General features: G+C 46.0%; 1 protein-coding gene across 1 annotated transcript in view; it reads left to right on the top strand.

Moving 5' to 3' along the window:
- The window catches only part of LOC140208519 (NACHT, LRR and PYD domains-containing protein 3-like), a 36,407-nt gene extending 16,345 nt beyond the window's left edge, over nt 1-20,062 (top strand). The window contains exons 3-12 of the mRNA XM_072277260.1: nt 3,201-3,292; nt 5,078-5,244; nt 10,611-10,782; nt 10,880-10,945; nt 15,107-16,862; nt 18,059-18,145; nt 18,298-18,468; nt 18,624-18,794; nt 18,950-19,117; nt 19,282-20,062. Of these exons, the coding sequence (XP_072133361.1) occupies nt 3,283-3,292; nt 5,078-5,244; nt 10,611-10,782; nt 10,880-10,945; nt 15,107-16,862; nt 18,059-18,145; nt 18,298-18,468; nt 18,624-18,794; nt 18,950-19,117; nt 19,282-19,369 (2,856 nt within the window). The 5' untranslated portion in view covers nt 3,201-3,282 and the 3' untranslated portion in view covers nt 19,370-20,062. The remainder of the gene's footprint in view (nt 1-3,200; nt 3,293-5,077; nt 5,245-10,610; nt 10,783-10,879; nt 10,946-15,106; nt 16,863-18,058; nt 18,146-18,297; nt 18,469-18,623; nt 18,795-18,949; nt 19,118-19,281) is intronic.
- Nucleotides 20,063-20,717: the final 655 nt, after the last annotated feature.

A 20,717-nucleotide genomic window follows, 5' to 3' on the forward strand; every position in this document is an offset into this window, starting at 1 on the left:
AATACGGCAACATGGGGTAGTGAAGATGTGTTTACCACGTCGTCCTTCAACAGTCAGGGTACTGAGTGCTGGATTTGGGAAATTATTTTATTTATTTTTTTATTGAGATACAGTGAGCCGCGCTGCCCATTAGGTCCCCCGAGATCATCTGGAGGAAACCCATGTGATCACAGTGAGAACCTGCAAACTCTTACAGGCAGCGGTGGGAATTGCAACTGGGTCATTCAAACTGTAAAGACGTGTGTTAACCACTATGGGACCGTTGTATCAGTCGTTGGTGAGACTGTGTTTGTGGTACAAAGTATAGTTCTTGCCGCTATATGTTTCAAAAGGCTTGGGTAAAGTGGAAAGAGTGCAGAGACGATTTGCGAGTCTGTTGTCAGGGCCAGAAGGCCTCAGTTCTGGGGAGAGGATGACCACTCTGTTTTTACTCCCTGGAAAGTAGGAGACTGAGCAGCAATCTTACAGAAGTGTTTTAAATTTGAAGGGCAGAGTAAAGCGTGGTTTATACTTCTGCATTAACTGGACGGCGTAACCTACGCAAGTGGTCTACGCGCATTTTGAGCATTTATACTTGTGCGTTGGTGTATCTGTGCAGCTCGGCAATTCCCGCACGTCACGCATGTGCACTCATCCGCCCACACAAGGCTTCATGGTCATGGTAGTGTCAGGGTAAACAAGACGCGAGCGTCTTTTTTCGTGCGAAATGTGTCCTCCATAATTTAGAACCATAGCACCATAGAAACTACAGCACAGAAACAGGCCTTTTGGCCCTTCTTGGCTGTGCCAAACCATTTTCTGCCTAGTCCCACTGACCCGCACATGGACCATATCCCTCCGTAAACCTCCCATCCATGTATCTGTCCAATTTATTCTTAAATGTTAAAAAAAGAACCCACATTTACCACCTCGTCTGGCAGCTCATTCCATACTCCCACCACTCTCTGTGTGAAGAAGCCCCCTCTAATGTTCCCTTTAAACTATCACCCCCCACCCTTAACCCATGTCCTCTGGTTTCTTTCTCCCCTTGCCTCAGTGGAAAAAGCCTGCTTGCATTCACTCTATCTATACCCATCATAATTTTATATACCTCTATCAAATCTCCCCTCATTCTTCTACGCTCCAGGGAATAAAGTCCTAACCTATTCAACCTTTCTCTGTAACTGAGTTTCTCAAGTCACGGCAACATCCTTGTAAACCTTCTCTGCACTCTTTCAACCTTATTACTATCCTTCCTGTAATTAGGTGACCAAAATGGAACACAATACTTCAGATTCGGCCTCACCAATGCCTTATACAACCTCATCATAACATTCCAGCTCTTATACTCAGTACTTTGATTAATAATGATTAATAAAGGCCAATGTACCAAAAGCTCTCTTTATGACCCTATCAACCTGTGATGTCACGTTTAGGGAATTTTGTATCTGTATTCCCAGATCCCTCTGTTCCACTGCACTCCTCAGTGCCTTACCATTAACCCTATATGTTCTACGTTGGTTTGTCCTTCCAACGTGCAATACCTCACACTTGTCTGTATTAAACTCCATCTGCCATTTTTCAGCCCATTTTTTCAGCTGGTCCAAGTCCCTCTGCAGGCTCTGAAAACCTTTCTCTCTGTCTACTACAACTCCAATCTTTGTATCATCAGCAAACTTGCTGATCCAATTTACCACATTATCATCCAAGATCATTGATATAGATGACAAATAACAATGGACCCAGCACTGATCCCTGTGGCACACCACTAGTCACAGGCCTCCACTCAGAGAAGCAATTCTCTACCACCACTCTCTGTCTTCTTCCATCGAGCCAATGTCTAATCCAATTTACCAACTCTCCATGTATACCCAGCAACTGAATTTTCCTAACTAACCTCCCATGCGAGACCTTGTCAAAGGCCTTACTGAAGTCCATGTAGACAAGATCCACTGTCTTCCCTTCACCCACTTTCCTGGTAACCTCCTCGAAAAACTCCAATAGATTGGTCGAACATGACCTAACATGCACAAAGCCATGTTGACTCTCCCTAATAAGCCCCTGTCTATCCAAAAGCTTGTAGATTCTGTCTCTTAGTACTCCCTCCAATAACTTATCTACTACCAACGTTAAATTTACCGGTCTATAATTTCCCGGATTACTTTTCGATCCTTTTTCAAACAACGGAACAACCTGAGCCACTCTCCAATCCTCCGGCATCTCAACTGTAGACACTGACATTTTAAATATTTCTGCCAGGGCCCCTGCAATTTCAACACTAGTCTCCTTCAAGGTCCGAGGGAACACCCTGTCAGGTCCCAGAGATTTATCCACTTTAATTTTCCTCAAGACAGCAAGGAGCTCCTCCTTTTCGATCTGTACAGTTTCCATGATCTCACTACTTGTTTCCCTTAATTCCATAGACTTCATGCCAGTTTCCTTGGTAAATACAGATGCAGAAAAAACTATTTAAGATCTTTCCCATTTCCTTTGGTTCCGCACATAGCCGACCACTCTGATCTTCAAGAAGACCAATTTTATACCTTACAATCCTTTTGCTCTTAATATACCCTGTAAAAGCTCTTTGGATTATCCTTCACTTTGACTGCCAAGGCAACCTCATGCCTTCTTTTAGCCCTCCTGGTTTCCTTCTTAAGTATTTTCTTGCACTTCTTATACTCCTCAAGCACCTTATTTACTCCCTGCTTCCTATACATTTCATACAACTCCCTCTTCTTCTTTATCAGAGTTGTAATATCCCTTGAGAACCAAGGTCCCTTATTCCTATTCAATTTGCCTTTAATCCTGACAGGAACATACAAACTCTGCACTCTCAAAATTTCTTCTTTGAAGGCTTCCCACCGACCGATCACATCCTTCCCAGAGAGCAACCTGTCCAATTTCGGAGGTCTGTAAGGCTTTATGGAAAGCATTACAACCAGAGTTCCTTCCCTGCCCTTCAGTCGCCCAATGGGAAGCTATTGCAGCGTAGAATGACATGCGATACAATGAAGCGGACCGATCACAGTTGTTGCGTTCTGTGTTGCCGCGACGCGCGATTGAATTTTGTGAGAGGTGCGCGTCGCAGCAATGCAAGCTGTCGCGTGGGGGTCCTTATCAAATTTGCGTAGGGTTTGCGGTGACGCAGAGCTTACAGCGACGCGTTGACGCAGAGTATAAACCAGGCTTGACTGACTCACTCTTTTATTTGTGTAATTCAGATCATCGCCAGCAGGTGGTGCTTTCTTCCACCCAGACGGCGGACAAGCAGACGACAATCAACCAACGTCATTCAGAGTCAGAATGTACACAGGTATGTTCACTGGGCTCTCTGTCATTAAAACTCTGTCATCATTGTACACGTGTAGTCAAATCATCAATAGTTCAGAGGAATAAACTTGGGCGCTAAAGGGGCACAGCAAAACGTGCCATTAAACGGGGTCATTGACCCTACCGGTAAAGCGACCTTGAGCACTGGAACAATTCACTAGGTCCAGCGCAGGGACCTACAACGGGAATGGTCGAATCACTCCGCTCACCGTGCAGATCTTCACCTGAGTGAAAGGGGAAGGAGCTCCTGAATAAGGTGGGTATGGGTGACACTCAGACAGGAATACAGCAGCGGGCAATGTAACCGTCCAGGGAACAGACAGAATTTCTGTCAGTATTTGTTACATCCTGATGTGGGAAATGCCTTCAACAGACAGTGAGAAACAGATGTTGTTTTCTGTTTGGAAGGCCAGTGGTGAATTCTCCCCGGATTTCCGGGTTGTTGCTCAATGGAGCTGAGGGGAGTTCTCGGTGTGTTTTCTGTGGCCGAGTTAAGGAGCGTTATATTGTGGGAGAACGGGCTGGGTGCGGGAGACAGTGACAGAGAAATTTTAAACAGGGAATCTGAGTGGGCTACGGAGGCATTGAATGTCCTTGGTGAATAGGATTAAAGTAAAACAAGAGGGTAAGTAGTGAGGGCAGCACACAAAATGGTGGAGGAGCTCAGCAGGTCAGGCAGCACCTATCGAGGGAAAGGAACAATCGACGTTTCGGTTTGAGGAATCTTCAGCGGAGACTTTGTACATTGATTTCAGTGTTGTCTTGGCCACATCAAATAGAGCAGGAATGGAGGATCATTCTTCTGGGTGAAGGTCTGTGACCAGTAATCTCCGCAAGGCTACTGGCTCGCTATGTGTCGTGTGTGATGTAAATAACTTAATAATAAACTATGTATTAAATAGAAAGAATCACGTAGGTGGATTGATTCGTCGATTAACCAACTCGGCGGAGTTGTGTGAATTTGGGACTGTTGTCAAAATGTTCAGCATCCAATGAGAAATATGAACAGAAAGTCACCGAGTACAGTTAATTCGGGCAAATGTGAGGAGTTGCACCTTGGGAGATCAAGTTTGCTAGCGCTGTGCACAGTGAATGCTGGGACCGTTAGGAAGGCTGATGTATGGATGGGTCTTGTGATGGATGGGCATAGCTCCCTGAAAGTGGGAACACAATTGGCAGCGTGCTAACGATGAGTTGATGTGTGAGTACGTAATTTTTAAAGTTGTGCTGTAACTGGATGAACTGTGGTTAAGAGACAATCTCAGTATTGTGCACAAATCTGGTAGCCATATCATGAGAATGATGTAAAGGCTCTGGCGAGGGTGCAGGTGAGTTTCACCCTGATTACAGAATATTGGCTTCTGGGAGAGGTCGATCAAGCTTGGATTCCTTTCTCTGGAGCGTCGGAGTCTGAGACCTCTATCTCAGAGAATTCATATATTTATGAGGGGCAAAGCAAAGTTCGACAGTCCATGGCTTTGTGCAAATATCAAGCACTGGAGTGAATAGGTTCAAGGTTAGAGGGTAAAGTTTAAAGGGGATTTAGGATGCATGTTTTCCACAGAGAGTAATCGGTGTCTGGAATGAGCTGCCGAGGGAGGGACTGGAAACAGATACTCAGCAGCATCTGAGAGGGTTTGAACTCATGAGTAGGCCGGGAACGGAGGGATATTGACCATGTTCCTGAAGATGGGATTGGTTTAAATTGGCATCGTGTCCGCATACACATCGTACACTCAAATATTTTACGTTCTATGACTGACTACAGATCTGAACTCCGCAATCTCGGCCTTCCTGTCAAATTGTGAGGATCACCAACTGTTCCAGTTGACGAGATTCTACATGGAGCGACTGGAGCAGGCGATTGAGGAGGGTGTGGAGGGAGTCGGCTTCATGTTAATGGGCGAGGATCACTTCACCGGGCCAGAGTATCACGTAAGTGGTAGGAACATAGACTGAGTGTAGATTCTACTGAATCAATCACAGACTGACAGAACCAGTGTAATGTTACCTCTGGGCTATGAAAATCCTGCAATGCTTGTGGTCAACATCAAGAACAGAGTTTTTGTTTGCAGAAACCAACCCAGACCTCTGTCAATATTACTGAACACATTCACTTTTAGACAGGTTAGGATACAGACAATGATTGACAGGTGAATTTAGTGATGTGACACTTGATGGGCATTGCAAGTGGACAGAGAACCACTGACATCACATCATGTTCCCAATGCTCGACCTTAATGGCCATTCAGCAGACTCTCTTGATTACTCCCGGGTTTCCCACAAATCAAATATATATTAACTTATTTCTCAGCTCATTTCTCGAGTCTACCTTCAACTCCATCATCAATTGAACAGGCAGGACTGAATATCGTCTCTCTTTTCAACTACTGACCCTCTTTCATTTGATCAAATATTCCAACAATCCTCATGGTTCAGTTACCTTCTGTTCCTTGTCACTGTTCCATGTTGAGTTTGTAATTACCACAGTTCCTGTTAACACTAGGAACTGCAAAATAATATCACTGAAAATCGTCCAAGCATCTGCAGATAACACAGAATTACCAAGAAACGTCTTTCCAGTGGTCCTCCTGTTACTGGGACACATTCACCTATTGCTCACCAGACTGAATTTTAGTGAAGAGCCACATATTATCCCCAGCGCTAACATTCCACATGCGACAGCTGACAATTTCAATCCAACCTTCCCTCTCTGTATTACTACCATTTGACTTTGGTCTCTCTGACATGCACAAAAGTCCTGTAATTACTGTCTGCTCCTCACTGCTAGTTCCCAGCTGTAGGCTGACACTGGACTCATCATGGAGCCGGGCAGTTAATTGTGAACCTGCTGCGGTCACCAGAGATTACCCCTGGGAAAATCAACAGTGACTCTGTCATAGTTTGACTTAGCCATAGTCATCAAACTCTACAGTACAGCAACAGGCTCTTCGGCCCATCAGGTCCACACTGACCTATTATATGCCTAGTTTCATTGATCTGCACACCGACAAGAGACATCCATACCCCTTTCATTCATGTACTTAAAGCAAATTGTTTTTAAATGATCAAATCGAATGCACATGTACCACTTCCGATGGCAGCTCGTTCCATACTCTCACCAGCCTCTGAGTGAAGAAGTTCTCCCTCAAATTTTCTTTCATCTTTCATCCTTAATCCATGGCCTCTAATTCCGGTCTCACCCAACCTCAGTAACAGATGCCTATTTGCATCTACTTTATCTATACCTTTTATAAACTTTTATACCTCTATCACATCTCTCCTCGTCCTCCTACACTCTATGGCAGTCCTAACCTATTCAAACTTTCCCTCTACCTCAGGCCCTCAAGTCCTGACAACACCTTGTAATTTTTTCTGCACTCGTTCAATCTTATTGATATCCTTCCGAGAGGTAGGTGGGCTGCGTGCGGGTCGGTGGGACTAGGTGAGGTTAAGCGTTCGTCACGGACTAGAAGGGCTGAGAAGGCCTGTTTCCGTGCTGTAATTGTCATCTGGTTATATGGTTACATTGCTCCCAATTAGCCTCTGCAACATGAATTTCAACATAATATCCCAACTTCTGTATTCGATATTTTGATTTAAGAAGGCCCATATCCTAAACGTTTTATCAGGACATCTACCTTTGACAACACTTTTAAGCAATTTTGGATCTGTATTCCCTGATATCTTGGTTTTACCGCACCGCTCATTGCCAAACCACTCAATGTCTTAATGCTATCCTAGTTTGTCCTCAAATAGTGCAACACCTCACACTTGTCTTCATTAAATTCTATCTGCCGATCTCCACTCCACCTTCTTCCAGCTGTTTCAGGTCCCGCTGCAAACTCTGATAAACTTCCTCGCCGTTACTACCTAGATGTTATCCACAGATTTACTGACTCAGTTTACCACATTATCATCCAGATCCATGAAGCACACCACTAGTCATAGACCTCCAGTCAGAGAATCTCTACTGCCTCTTTTAGATTCTCTCACGAATCCAATATCTAAACTAACTTACTACCATGTCATGAATGTCAAGCGACTTTACCTTATTAACCAGGCTCCCATGAGGGACCTTGTCAAAGGCCCTGCTGAAGTCCATGTAGACAACATCCCTCACTTGCCTTCACTGCTCCCCTGGTAACATCCTCAAGAAACCATAAGATTGGTAAGACAAGATATACCAGGTACAAATCAGTGATGACTATACCTGATGAATCCTTGTCCATCCAAATACTCATACCCAGTCCCTTAGAATACCCACCAATAACTTTACCACCACTGTTGTCAGGCTCACGACCCTATAATTCCCCAGCTTATTTCTACAGCCTTTTCAAACAGCAGAACAACATTATCTACCCTCCAATACTTCTGCATCTAACATTTTAAATATCTTTACTGGAACACCTGCAAGCTCTGCACTCGCCTCAGACAAATTATGAAGGAAAACCCTGGGGATTTACCCTCCCTAATCTGCCTCAAGACAGCAACCACCTCCTCCTCTGTATAGAGTCCATGATCTCACTGCAGTTCCGCCTCACTCTAAAGATGCTATATGTCTCCTGAGTAAATATAACTGTAAAAAATCCATTTTAAGTCTCCCCCATCTACTTCAGCTTCAAGCATAAATGCCCACTCTGAGCTTCAAGCATAAATGCCCACTCTGAGCTTCAAGCACAAATGCCCACTCTGAGCTTCAAGCACAAATGCCCACTCTGAGCTTCAAGCACAAATGCCCACTCTGAGCTTCAAGCACAAATGCCCTCTCTGAGCTTCAAGCACAAATGCCCACTCTGAGCTTCAAGCAGACCAATTTAGACCGTTGGAATATTTTTGTTCTAAATACATTTGATGAAGGATTTGGGGTTCTCTTTTCCCTTGTCTGCTGTAGCAAACTCAGGCTGTACTTTCGCCCTCTTGATTTCCTCCTGTAGTAACTCTTGCATTTCCTGTACTCATCAAATGCCTCATTTGATCCTTTGAGCCTATACTTGTGATATGCTCAGGGCCTTGATATCTCTTTTTAAAAAAAAAAAATAAAGAAGAAGAAAACAACATTCCCTAAACGAAGATACCCTTGTCTTTTATTCTGTCGGGAACATTCAAACTCTTCATTTGTGGTCATTTCTGTATTTGAACTCGGTACTCTCAAAATATAGGTTTTGGAGGCCCTACACTTACCAAGCACATCTGTACCAGAAATCAACCAGTCCCAATCCACTTTCATCAGATCCTTTCTGGTACCTTTAAAATTGGCTTTTCTCCAATTTAAAGTCTTAACCCAAAGACCAGACCCATCCTTTTCCATAATGATTGTTAAACTGATGTTATTATGATCACCAGATCCAAAGTGTTCTCCTGCACACTCCTCTATTGCTTGCCCTGTTTTGTTCCCTAATAGGGATTCCAGAATGCACTCTCTCCAGTTGTGACCTGAATATATCGATTACAGAAACTTCCCTGGACACATTTGACCTACACTATCCCATCCAGCCCTTTAACCCAGTGAGTCAGTCAATAAATGGAAAGTCAATTGTCTACCATCAGAATCTTATGTTTCTTGTTTCTGTGAACTCCCTGCACGTTTGTTCTTCTAAATCCCATTGATTATTGGGTGCTCTATAATATAATCCAACTAACATGGTCATCCCTTTCTTAATCCGTAGTTTCACCTATGTAGTCTCATTGGACCAGCTATCCAGTTTGTCCTGTCTGAGCAATGCAGTGACATTTTCTCTGACTAGTTATGCCACCCGTCCCTCTGTAATCCCTCCCACTCTATCGAATCGTGTCTAATGCAACGGAACACTGGAATGCTGAGCTGTTAATCCTGCACCTCCTCCAACCAAATCACAACAATGGTTACAATGCTGTAATTCAATGTGCTGATCCACATGCTAGGCCGATCTGTCTTTCATACAGTACTCCTTGCATTGAAATAATACGTATTTTGGGAAAAACGATTCTCATCCTTTAGTTTCCTGACTTTGTATGTTGGCTTAACAACATCTTTCCCACACAACCACTCCACCATCCATGCTAGTTCCTCACCCCCTGCAACTCAAGTTTGACACCTCCCCTCTCTCCATGCAGCGCTAACAACCCTTCCCACAGGGGTATCAGTCTGCCTCCAGTTCGGGTGTAAAACGATCACGGGTGTCCAGGCCACAACTTCCTTGGAAGAGAGCCCAAACATCCAAACATCTGAAGCCCTCGGTCATGCACCATCTCATCAGCCAGACGTTAAACTGTATTATCGTCCTATTTCAGTCCTCCCCAGCATGGGGCACGGGTAGCAATCTTAAGAACACAACCCTGGAGTTCCTGCACTTCAGTTTAGCATCTAACTCCATGAACTCACTTTGCAGGACCTCATCACACTTACTACTCTTGTCATTGGTACCAACGTGGACCATGACCTCTGGCTGCTCACACTGCCCTTAAGAAAGTTTCAGACTCGAACCGAGATATCCCTGACACACCATCCAGAAATATTGTTCTCGTCAACAGAATCTCCAGTCTGTTTTCCTAACCGCGGAATTCCCCCTGTTAGTTCAGCTCACGCTTCTCACTCGTTCTGAGTCACAAAACCAAACTCGGTATCAGAGGCTTAATGACCGTGGCTTTCCTCTGCTAGGTCATACCCCGAAACAGAAATCTGTATACCTGTTACAGAGGAGTTTCCTGCAGTGGCTGCCTCTCAGTTACCTGTGTCCTGCGCCTTAGGTATAGCTCCATCCCTGTATAGCCTGTCAGTCAACCTCTCATCCTCTTGAATGATCCTGGGTTCAACCAGCTCCAGTTCCAATTCCTGATCACAGTCTGTAAGAAGCTGCAGCTGGATGCAATTCCTGAAGGTGTAGTTATCTGGGACACTGGCGGTCTCCCTGCCTTGCTACACGCAGTATGAAGAGCATTCCACTATCCTGCCTGGTATTCTCACTGTTCTAACCGTGAAAAGGAAGGGAAAATACTATCCAAAATCTACCTAAAGCCTCCACCTTGCCTCACTGAACCTTCTCTGACACAAAGCCTCAACTCCCCACTCTATCCCTGGCTCACTCACACTGTGTCTACTCCACTTAAAACTTGCCAAGCGGATGTTTCCCGACAATCTGTGGCGTTGAGAAGGACATGACTGACCCCGCTCACTTCTTTTAAATTCTTTCCCCCACTATGAACACTTCAATGGCTGTTAGTGATTTGCGGCGAGCAGAATGCACTGGGTCAGTCCATGTTCAGGGTAGATTTGTACCCATCCCTCCGCTCCTCGATATATTCCCCATTGTTCATTACAGAGCGTGACTGAGCTGGCGGAGAAGGGAAACCGAGCGGGCGCTTCCAAACTCCTCCTGGACCTGGTGATGGAGAAGGGCTCAGGGGCCCGGAGGGTGATGTGGGAATCCTTTGTGAAACTACACCACCATTTACCGAAGCTGAGCAGAATATTGAATGAAATACGGGAACGTGGTACGGTGAACAATACACTGTGTGTTACAGATGTAAATGCTGATGAATTTACAGTATTACACAGAACAGACTTCATGCAGGTTAATCTGTTGAACAGGTGACAGCCAGTTCGCCTACATGGACACTGAGCGGGGTGTATCTGAAGTGCCGGTGCATCTGAAGGGTAAGAGATGGAACGGAAATCTCAAAGTCTTTATTTCACTCTGACAGTCTGAATACCTGTATTTAGAGGCCGGTTTAGAGACTGCCAGAGTCGGGAAGACAGGTTTTTGTTGCTGTGGCTGAAGGACAGAAAGCGATTTTCATTTGCCACAACACCCGACACCTTCCGGGTCTCAGGCTGTGCACCCAGAGGCCTCTACGAGTTTGATAAACAGACATTCCAGTCAGTCAGAGATGAAACCACGGCGTTCCCCTTTCTGTAGGGCCGAATATCCTGGGATCTGACAAAACTGAAGGCAAACCATTCCAATTGGAACATCCAACTTCAGCAAGGGAAACCTCATACCTCCGATCCAAAGCGAAGCCGAGAGTTGTTGTTATTCCTCCAAAGCCCACAAGACGTAGCAGCAGAATTAGGCCATTCAGCCCATCAGTCTGCTCCGCCATTGCATCATGGCTAATCCCAGATCCCAGTCAGCCCCATACACCTGCCTTCTCGCCATATCCTTTGATGCCCTGACCGATCAGGAACTTCTGCCTTAAATATACCCATGGACTCGGCCTCCACTGCAGTCTGTGACAGAGCATTCCACAGATTCAGTACTCTCTAGCTAAAACGAAATCCTCCTTACCTGTTTTAAAGCATCGCCCCTCAATTTTGAGGCTGTGCCCTCTGGTTCTGGATATCCACCCTGTCTGGTCCTTTCAACATTTGGTAGGTTTCAAACACATTCCCTCGTATTCCTCAAAATTCCAGTGAGTATAGGCCCAAAGTTGCCAAAACACACCTCATATGTTAACCCCTTCATTCCCAGAATCATCCTCTTGAATCTCCTCTGGACCCTCTCTAATGACAACACATCTTTTCAGAGGTATGAGGCACAAAACTGTTGACAATACTCCAACTGCGGCCTGAATACCGTCTTGTAAAGGCTCAGCATTTATATTAGATGCATCATCGAACATTTACAACACTCTATTCCATCTGCCACTTTTTGCCCATTCTTCCAATTTGTCTCAGTCCTGTTGCAATCGCACTACCTACCCCTGCACCTATCTCTGTATCATCCTCAAACTTTCATTCCATCGTCTACATCATTGACAAACAATCTGAAAGCCAGTGGTCCCAATACTGATCCCTGCGGAACAGCACCAGTCACTGGCAGCCGACCAGAAAAGGCCCCTTTTATTCCCACTCGCTGCCTGTCAGTAATTCCGCGACACATGCCAGTATCTTTCCTGTGACACCATAGATTTTTATCTGGTTAAGCAGACTCATGTGCAGCACCCTATCAAATGCCTTCTGAAATTCCAAGTAAATGCCATCCACTGACTCCTTTGTCCACCCTGCTTCTGACTTCCTCGATGAATTCTAACAAAACCCACGCTAACTTACTTTGTCATTAGTCTCCAAGTACCTTGAAATCTCAACCTTAATAGGAGACTCCAACTCTTTCCCAATCACCGAGGTTTGGCTAACTGGCCTATAATTTTCTTTCTTTTGCCCTCTTCCCTTCTTAAAGAGTAGAGGTACAATTGCAATCTTCCAGTCCTCCAGGACCATGCCCGAATCAAGTGATTCTTCAAAGTTCATGACCAATGCATCCGTCAACTCTTCAGCATCCTCTCTCATGACTGTGGGATGTAGTCCATCTGGCACAGGTGACTTTGCACCTTAAGAGCTTTCAGTATGCCGAGAACTTTTTAATTTGTAATAGAATGGCACTCACTCCTACTGCCTGTCACTCGCAGACCACTTCACGCTGCTAGCGTCTTGCACAGTGAAGATATATGTAAAGTACACATTAAGTTATTCTGCCATTTGTTTGTCCACCATTACTATGTCACCAACATCATTTTCCAGTGTTCCAGTATCAACTCTCACTTCCTTCTTACTGTTTATATAACTGAAAAAAGTGTTTAGTGTTTATTATCCTGCTTTATATTATTGGTTTTTCTGCCCTCATATTTCATCTTTCCCCTTCTTATAGCTTTTTTAGTTGCCTTTTGTTGGATTTTAAAAGTTTTCTATTCATCCAACTTTCCCTCACGTTTGTTGCCTTGTATGCCCTTTCCTTGGCTTTTATGTAGTCTTTAAATTCCTTTGTCAACTATGGTGGCCTATACGTGCCACTTGAGAACCTCTGCCTCCGTAGCCCATATCTATCCTGCAACTTGTGACCTGTTCCCGGAAGCTTCAGCCATCTCAGCTCTGCCGTCATCTCCACTGGTATCCTTCTCCAATCTACCTGGGTAAGTTTCTCTCTCGTGCCTCTGTAATTCCCTTTATTCCATTGCGATACTGATACTGTAAGTTATGCTTCTCCCTCTCAAACTGCAGAATCAATTCATTCAAATGATGATCACTACCTCTTAAGGGTTCTTTTACATTAAGCTCCCTCATAGGATCAGGGTTATTGCACAACACCCAATCAAAGATAGCCCTTCCCTGAGTATTCCTAAGCACAAACTGCTCTAAAACGCTAACTCATCGGTATTCAGTAAAATCCCTCTCTTGCGATCCAACTCCTGAAGTTTGTTTGATTTTTTTATTACCCATGCATATTGAAGTCCCCCATTACAATTGCTTCATCACATTTATTACATGCCTTTTCCAGCTCCCTTTGCAATCTCAACCCCACACCTTTGCTACTATTTGCAGGCCAATAAAGGATTCCCATAATTTTTTTTTTTAACCGTTGCGGATTCTTATGTCCACCCACAAAGATTCAGCATTCTCTGACCCTATGCCACCACTTTTTTAAAGATGTGATTCTATCTCGAACCAACACAGCTACAATACCACCGCCTATGCCTTCCTGCCTGTCCTTTCGACAAGACGTACATCCTGTACCGTTAAGCTCCCAACTGTGGTCTTCTTTCAGCCACGACTCAGTGATGCCCGCAACATCATTCCAACCAATCTCTAATTGCGCCAAGCGTTCGTCCACCTTATTCCGAACGCTGCGCGCATTTAAATACAATGCGTTCAGTCCTGCATCTGCGCCCTTTTGAATTTTGTCTATGTGGTACAATTTAACACTTTGCTCTGTCTGTATCTGAACCCAGTCATTGGCTTGTTCTTCCTTACATTCATGTTACACCCATCGTCTACTTGTAAACCTGCTGGTTCATCCACACAGCTCTATCGTCCGAGTTCCAATCCCCCTGACATTTTAGCTTAAAACACTCCCAACAGCTCCAGTAAATCTGCCCGTAAGAATATTGGTCCCTATCGGATTCACGTGCAACGCGTCCCTTTTGTACAGGTCTTACCTGCCCCAGAAGTGGTCCCAATTATCCAGAAATCTGAATCTCTGCCCCCTGCTCCAAAACCTCAACCACAATTTCTCTGCCACCTCATTCTATTGCTATTGCCACTGTCGGGTGGCACAGGCAGCTGTCCTGAGATTACTACTTTTGAGGTCCTGCTTCTCAGCTTTTTTTTTCTAGCTCCATATGTTCTGTTTTCCAGACCTCCTCCCTTTTCTCTTCCTATGTCGTCGGTACGAACGTTTGCCCCGACCTCTGGCTGCTCAACATCCTTTCTCGGGATATTGTGGACGTGTCCAGAAACATTTCGGACAATGGCACCTGAGAGGCGAAGACCATCGGTGTTTCCTTTTTTTGTGTCCACAGAATCGCCTACCTATAGACTCCCTTATTACCGCTGCCATTCTCTTCAGCTTCCGGCTGTTCCGCGCATCACTGAGGAATTGCCTGAGTTCATGTACCAGCTCCTCGGAGATGAAGAGACTGTAGACTAGTGTGGGGCGTGTTACATCATGACTGGTTCAGCCTGGAAAGGGAAACAGAAATTATGTTACTTTTCTGTGGCTTAGTGCTGACAGTTTAATCCTAAAGGAGTGTCAAGAACATGGGGTCCGTTGTGAGAAAAGTAAATGTCAGTAGAGCAAGTAAATTGCCCCCCCACCCCCCACCAGTGTTACCCTCTGCAGTGCAGAGTGGAGCCTTAACAGCGAATCAGAATCAGATCAGAAATGTTTCTGGGCCATCGTTCATTTTCAGACACTCTGTCTCTGATCTCCGGATTTCACCCAAACAATGTCTTTAACAAGTTTTTTTTTTATTAAAGAATATATGTAGTACTCTCCATGTTCATCAGACCAGGCATTGATAACCTATTTCTATCTCTCCTAAGATGTTCGACAGAAACACAAGGAGACTCTGCGGGCACAAACTGAAACACTGAGAGTGAACACGATCCTGATGAGGGAGAAGGTGAAGGTTTTCCAGCTGGTTGATCGATACGCTGAGCTCACGGTCATTTCTACTGTTCGAGATCGGAGACTTGTGGAACATGAGCTGCTGGCAAGAGGCAGAGACCACGAGGAGTGGAGAGAAAAACATTTCCGCAGAGAGCTGGAAAAAATCCGGACTGACCAGTTGTTCCAGAGGAGTTTTGTTCAAAACTTTAAAAAATCTGTCTTTGGAAACAAAACAGGTATGTTCGCAGCAGTGGCCGGAGTCCCGGGAATCGGGAAAACAACAATGGTACAAAAGATTGTTTATGACTGGGCCACAGGGAAAATCTACCAACAATTCCAGTTTGTCTTCAGTTTCAAATTCCGGGATTTAAACTCCATTAACTGTAAGATAAACCTGAGAGAACTGATTCTGGATCAGTATCCATACTTTGGGAATTTACTGAGAGAGGTCTGGAAGAACCCAGAGGGATTGCTGTTTATATTCGATGGTTTGGATGAATTCAAACACAGAATCGATTTTGCTGACAGTCGCAGAGATACAGAACCCAAACACCACTGCCCAGATCCTGAGTGGTGGTGTGAAGTGTCTGACATTGTGTGCAGTTTAATCCAGGGCAAGCTGCTCCCAGGGTGTTCAGTGCTGGTGACCACACGTCCCACAGCGTTACATTTATTGGAAAAGGCGGATATCAATGTCCGGGCTGAAATCCTGGGATTTGTTGGTGAGGAACGGAAGGAATATTTCATCAGACATTTTGAAGATCAGACAGTGGCAGCAGCTGTTTTCAAACACGTGGAGGAGAACGAGATCCTGTACACCATGAGCTACAACCCCTCTTACTGCTGGATCCTTGCTCTGGCGCTCGGCCCCTTCTTCACACAAAGAGTCAGGGACCCGCAGCGAGTTCCCAAGACCATCACCCAACTATATTGCTACTATATTTACAACATCCTGAAAAACCACGGCCGTGAGATTGAGAACCCCCGTGATGTGTTACTCAGGGTTGGTCAGATGGCCTTCAGAGGAGTGTCCCAGAGGAAGATTGTGTTTACAGATGGAGATTTGATCAAGAACAATCTGCAGCCTTCCCAGTTCCTGTCCGGGTTCCTGATGGAGCTTTTGGAGAGAGAGAATTCTGCCCGGAGCGTGGTGTACACATTCCCACACCTCACCATCCAAGAGTTTGTAGCTGCAGTCGCACAATTCCTGACTCTACATCCCGGGAATATCCTGAAATTCCTCACTGAAGCCCACAATACGACAGACGGTCGATTTGATATATTTCTCCGTTTTATTGCTGGTCTCTCCTCCCCAATGACAGCTAGGGGCCTGGAGGAGTTTCTGGGCCCATTTCCTCATCAAACAACCTGCCAGGTGATTGACTGGGTGAAGGAGGAGGTTGCACGCCAGAGTGGAAACACATGGAGTGGAGTTGGTAGAAGGAGCCTCCTGAACACATTGCACTACCTGTTTGAGTCTCAGAATCGTGGACTGGCTCAGGCCGCACTGGGATCAGTGGAAACACTTTCATTCAGTGGAATGACACTGACTCCGATTGACTGCACGGTCCTGTCTCATGTCATCGTACCCTGTGATACAATAAAACACCTCAACCTGGGGAACTGCCACATTCAGTGTGAAGGAATCCAGCGGCTGGGACCCGGGCTGCACAAGTGCCAAGATTTGAGGTAACTCTGAACTGTGAAATTGTTCCATTGTGTTGTTTCAATGCAAAGTGTTTTGGGTTAAACTGCGATAAATTAGACTGTGAAGAATTGTGATAAATGCCAGGGAATCGTCAGTAATTCCCCAAGGACAGGAGGGTTCTGCGGTTCCTTGTGAAGGGATGTTGGAAACTTCATCAGATCAGTGAACAACGGCCATTGGTTTAATGGTAGTAAATCACAGGAATGGCTGTGTTTCTCCCTGCCTCTGACACATCCATTGACAATGTTCCTGATCACTGTTACTGACACCCAGACCAACATTGACAGCAAAAGGTGGGTCAGAGATTCACACCCCCTTCCCAGTGAGGGATAAGAGACCGTCAGCAGACTGTCCAGTGAGAATGAAAGAAATACCATTGTGAGATTGTCCTACCCTGCCCTTCCCCGTGTGTGACTATCACCATCAGCCCACCTGAATGACTTTGTTTACTCCCAGATACCCAGACTGCATGGGCACATCTCCTCTCCTAATTATGATCCTAGGTTCAGACCCATCCCTCCTGTACAATCTATTGCTGCATCCTCTCCTCTTGTAGGATCATCGTTTCCCCCTCGGGCCCTCCTGTGGGACCTCTCATCCACATTCCCCTTCCTTTCTTGGGGATCTCTTCCCCATACCCATTCCTCCTGCGGGCTCTCTCATCCCTATAACCCTTCCTTTCTTCGGTTTCTCTCTTCATCACCCTTCCGCCTTGTGGATCCCTGTTCCCCATCCCCTTTTCTCCTGTCCGATCTCTCTTCCCGTTCCCCCTTCCTCATGTGGGATCTCCCTCTCTCATCCCACTTCTTCCTGCAGGTTCGGTTTTCCTATCCCTTTCCCTCAGGTGGGACTTCCATTTACAAATCTTCCTCACTGTGGGACTTTCTCCCATCCTTCATCCCTGCCCCTCCCGACCCTCTCACATCAGTAACACTTTTCTAACCATCGGGGAATGAGACAGAATATGTGGAGTTTACAGGGTCACACCGACAGACTAAATTACTGACATTCGGTCAATACACTGGAGCTGGGCAATGAGGGACATTGACAGTGATGGGAACTCCGATCAGAGATTTACTGAAGGGTTTAGTCTTTCCTGAAATATCCGAGAGAGAGAAATTCCCTCAGACCCGCGGTTTGAATCACTTTGTTCATCAATTTGTCTGTTTGTGTTTAGACTTGGGAGGAATAAACTGGGAAATTCAGGAGTGAAACTGGTGTCTGCGGCTCTGAGGAACCCGGAGTGTAAAATACAGAAACTCGGGTAAGTACCAGACTGTGGGAGATTGTGTTTACAGTCACCGGGTGTCTGACACTGAACATTAATGTGATCAGCAATTGTGTTATGATGAACACTGGGGATTTGTACCGTCTCCTGTCTCTGTGTCCTTCACCCTCACTCTCTCTCATCTCCAGGCTGTTCAAGGTCGGTCTCACAGATTCTGGTGCCGAGGATCTCGCCTCCGCTCTCAGTACAAACCCATCACTGACGGAGCTGGACCTGAGTGGTAATAAACTGGGAGATTCAGGAGTGAAACTGGTGTCTGCGGCTCTGAGGAACCCGGAGTGTAAAATACAGAAACTGGTGTAAGTACCAGACTGTGGGAGATTGTGTTTACAGTCACTGGGTGTCTGACACTGAATATTAATGTGATCAGTAATTGTGTTACTGATAAACACTGGGGATTTCTGCCGTCTCCTGTCTCTCTGTGTCCTTCACCCTCACTCTCTCTCATCTCCAGGCTGAGGGATGTCAGTCTCACAGATTCTGGTGCCGAGGATCTCGTCTCCGCTCTCAGTACAAACCCATCACTGACGGAGCTGAACATGAGTGGTAATAAACTGGGAGATTCAGGAGTGAAATTGGTGTCTGCGGCTTTAAGGAACCCGGAGTGTAAAATACAGAAACTGGTGTAAGTACCAGACTGTGGGAGATTGTGTTTACAGTCACTGGGTGTCTGACACTGAACATTAATGTGATCAGTAATTGTGTTACTGATAAACACTGGGGATTTGTACCGTCTCCAGTCTCTCTGTGTCCTTCACCCTCACTCTCTCTCATCTCCAGGCTGTTCAACGTCGGTCTGACAGATTCTGGTGTCGAGGATCTCGTCTGCGCTCTCAGTACAAACCCATCACTGACAGTACTGGACCTGGGACCAAACTCACTCACAGATCGATCTGTCCCCGCTCTCCGCCACCTCATACTGACCGTCCCGAATCTGGAGCAAATCGAGTGAGTGTTTGTGTCAATGTTCAATGTGATAAAATATCAGCGGATCTGCGGGTTTTCTGGTGGTATTTGTCTGTGAATGTTGTTGGAACATTAACCCCAGTCCCCTGCGACTGACACTGTTGTGTAATCTGTTTATTTCAATTTTATTCTTCCATCTATTTCAGGCTGGTTAACAATCTGTTCAGTGAGACCGGGAGGAAGGAACTGAGATCTCTGCAGGAAACCAGACCCGGACTGACAGTGACCGTGTGAACATCTGAATGTGTGAACATCCCCGCCCGCGGAATGGGATCATTTTAGCCGATTGTCCGCCCTCCCCTTTAACTCCCGCCCTCCCCTTACCTTTAATGTCCACTGCCAGGTTTAATTCCCAACAGTTCTAACGGAACTGGCTCCAGTCTCACGCTCTGTGACATCAGAAGCACTGCCGCAGTGATGTATTTCTGCCTGTTGTACAGCGGCACAGCTTCCGCCGGATGTGCTGGTTCAAGCCCACCTCCCTCCCCCCCAGCCACGTGAGACGCCGGAGAATTGCACAAATAGGAACAGCCCGGGGGACGGGGCGCAGTCTGGGACACCAGTGTCCCGAGGTGGAATTATCCCGGGAGAGAATCCTTTTGCTCCCTTTGCTGAGGACGGTGCATTCGGCAGTCTGGCCGATGTAATGATGTTAAATTGACAAATACCTCGGCAGTGACCCTGGATCTGCAGCGATCCCGGACACAGCCCTGAAGTGTGATTTTATAATCATCGGTTCCCCAATGCAGAGTGACAGTGAGAAACGGGACTGGTTATTCAACCGGTCACTCGTTGTCGCCGGTCAGTTAATTGTGTGTGACTGTGAGTGAGTCGGGAGCAGTTTATTTATCCCCGCACATCAGCAGCTCACACATTGTTTAATTTACATTTGTCATGATGAAATCAATAAACCGCTGTCACTTCCTGTCTTGGTGTCGGACTTGAGTTTTATTTGAGGTTTCTGCCCTGTGCACTGCAACAGTGTGTCGGAGCTCCTCACACTAACACAGTAGCATCTCAGCTCCAGGCAGAGGGAGGTCGGACTGGCAGAGTCTGGGTGGCAAGGATCGCATCTCCACCTAATCTCCATCCTGGCTAACTGATCCCCTCTTGCCACCACGCAGACAGTTAAAATCGACGATAATATCGACGTTAATCTACAGAGGTCGCGAGTACGAGAGGGATAAGGGATGGATACCAACGTTAAACACGGAGTGAAGATCCCTCCACACTGTCCATCCCACACTCCCGGGGTCAGGCACGGAGTGAAGCTCTCTCCGAACTGTCCAATCTCACTCTCTGCGGTGGAGCAGTAGCCCAGGATGAAATTGAAGATGAGGATAATTTTGCAAAAACGAGACCACACCCCTTACCGTCCTCTCTCGCTGTCGCCACTCCTAACGGGACCCATCTCTTACCGTTCACTCACACAGACCTCGCTGTCAACCAAACGCCACCTTTTCCTATTCATTCCCACCATTCGCACTCGCAATAGACGCCACCCCTTCCCATTCACTCCCAATGGGACCCAGCCCTTCCCATTCACTCCCACCATCTGCCTCCCAATGGGACCCTTCCAGTT

The sequence above is a fragment of the Mobula birostris genome, chromosome 13 (genome assembly GCF_030028105.1).
Source record: "Mobula birostris isolate sMobBir1 chromosome 13, sMobBir1.hap1, whole genome shotgun sequence".
NCBI classification, from domain to species: domain Eukaryota; kingdom Metazoa; phylum Chordata; class Chondrichthyes; order Myliobatiformes; family Myliobatidae; genus Mobula; species Mobula birostris.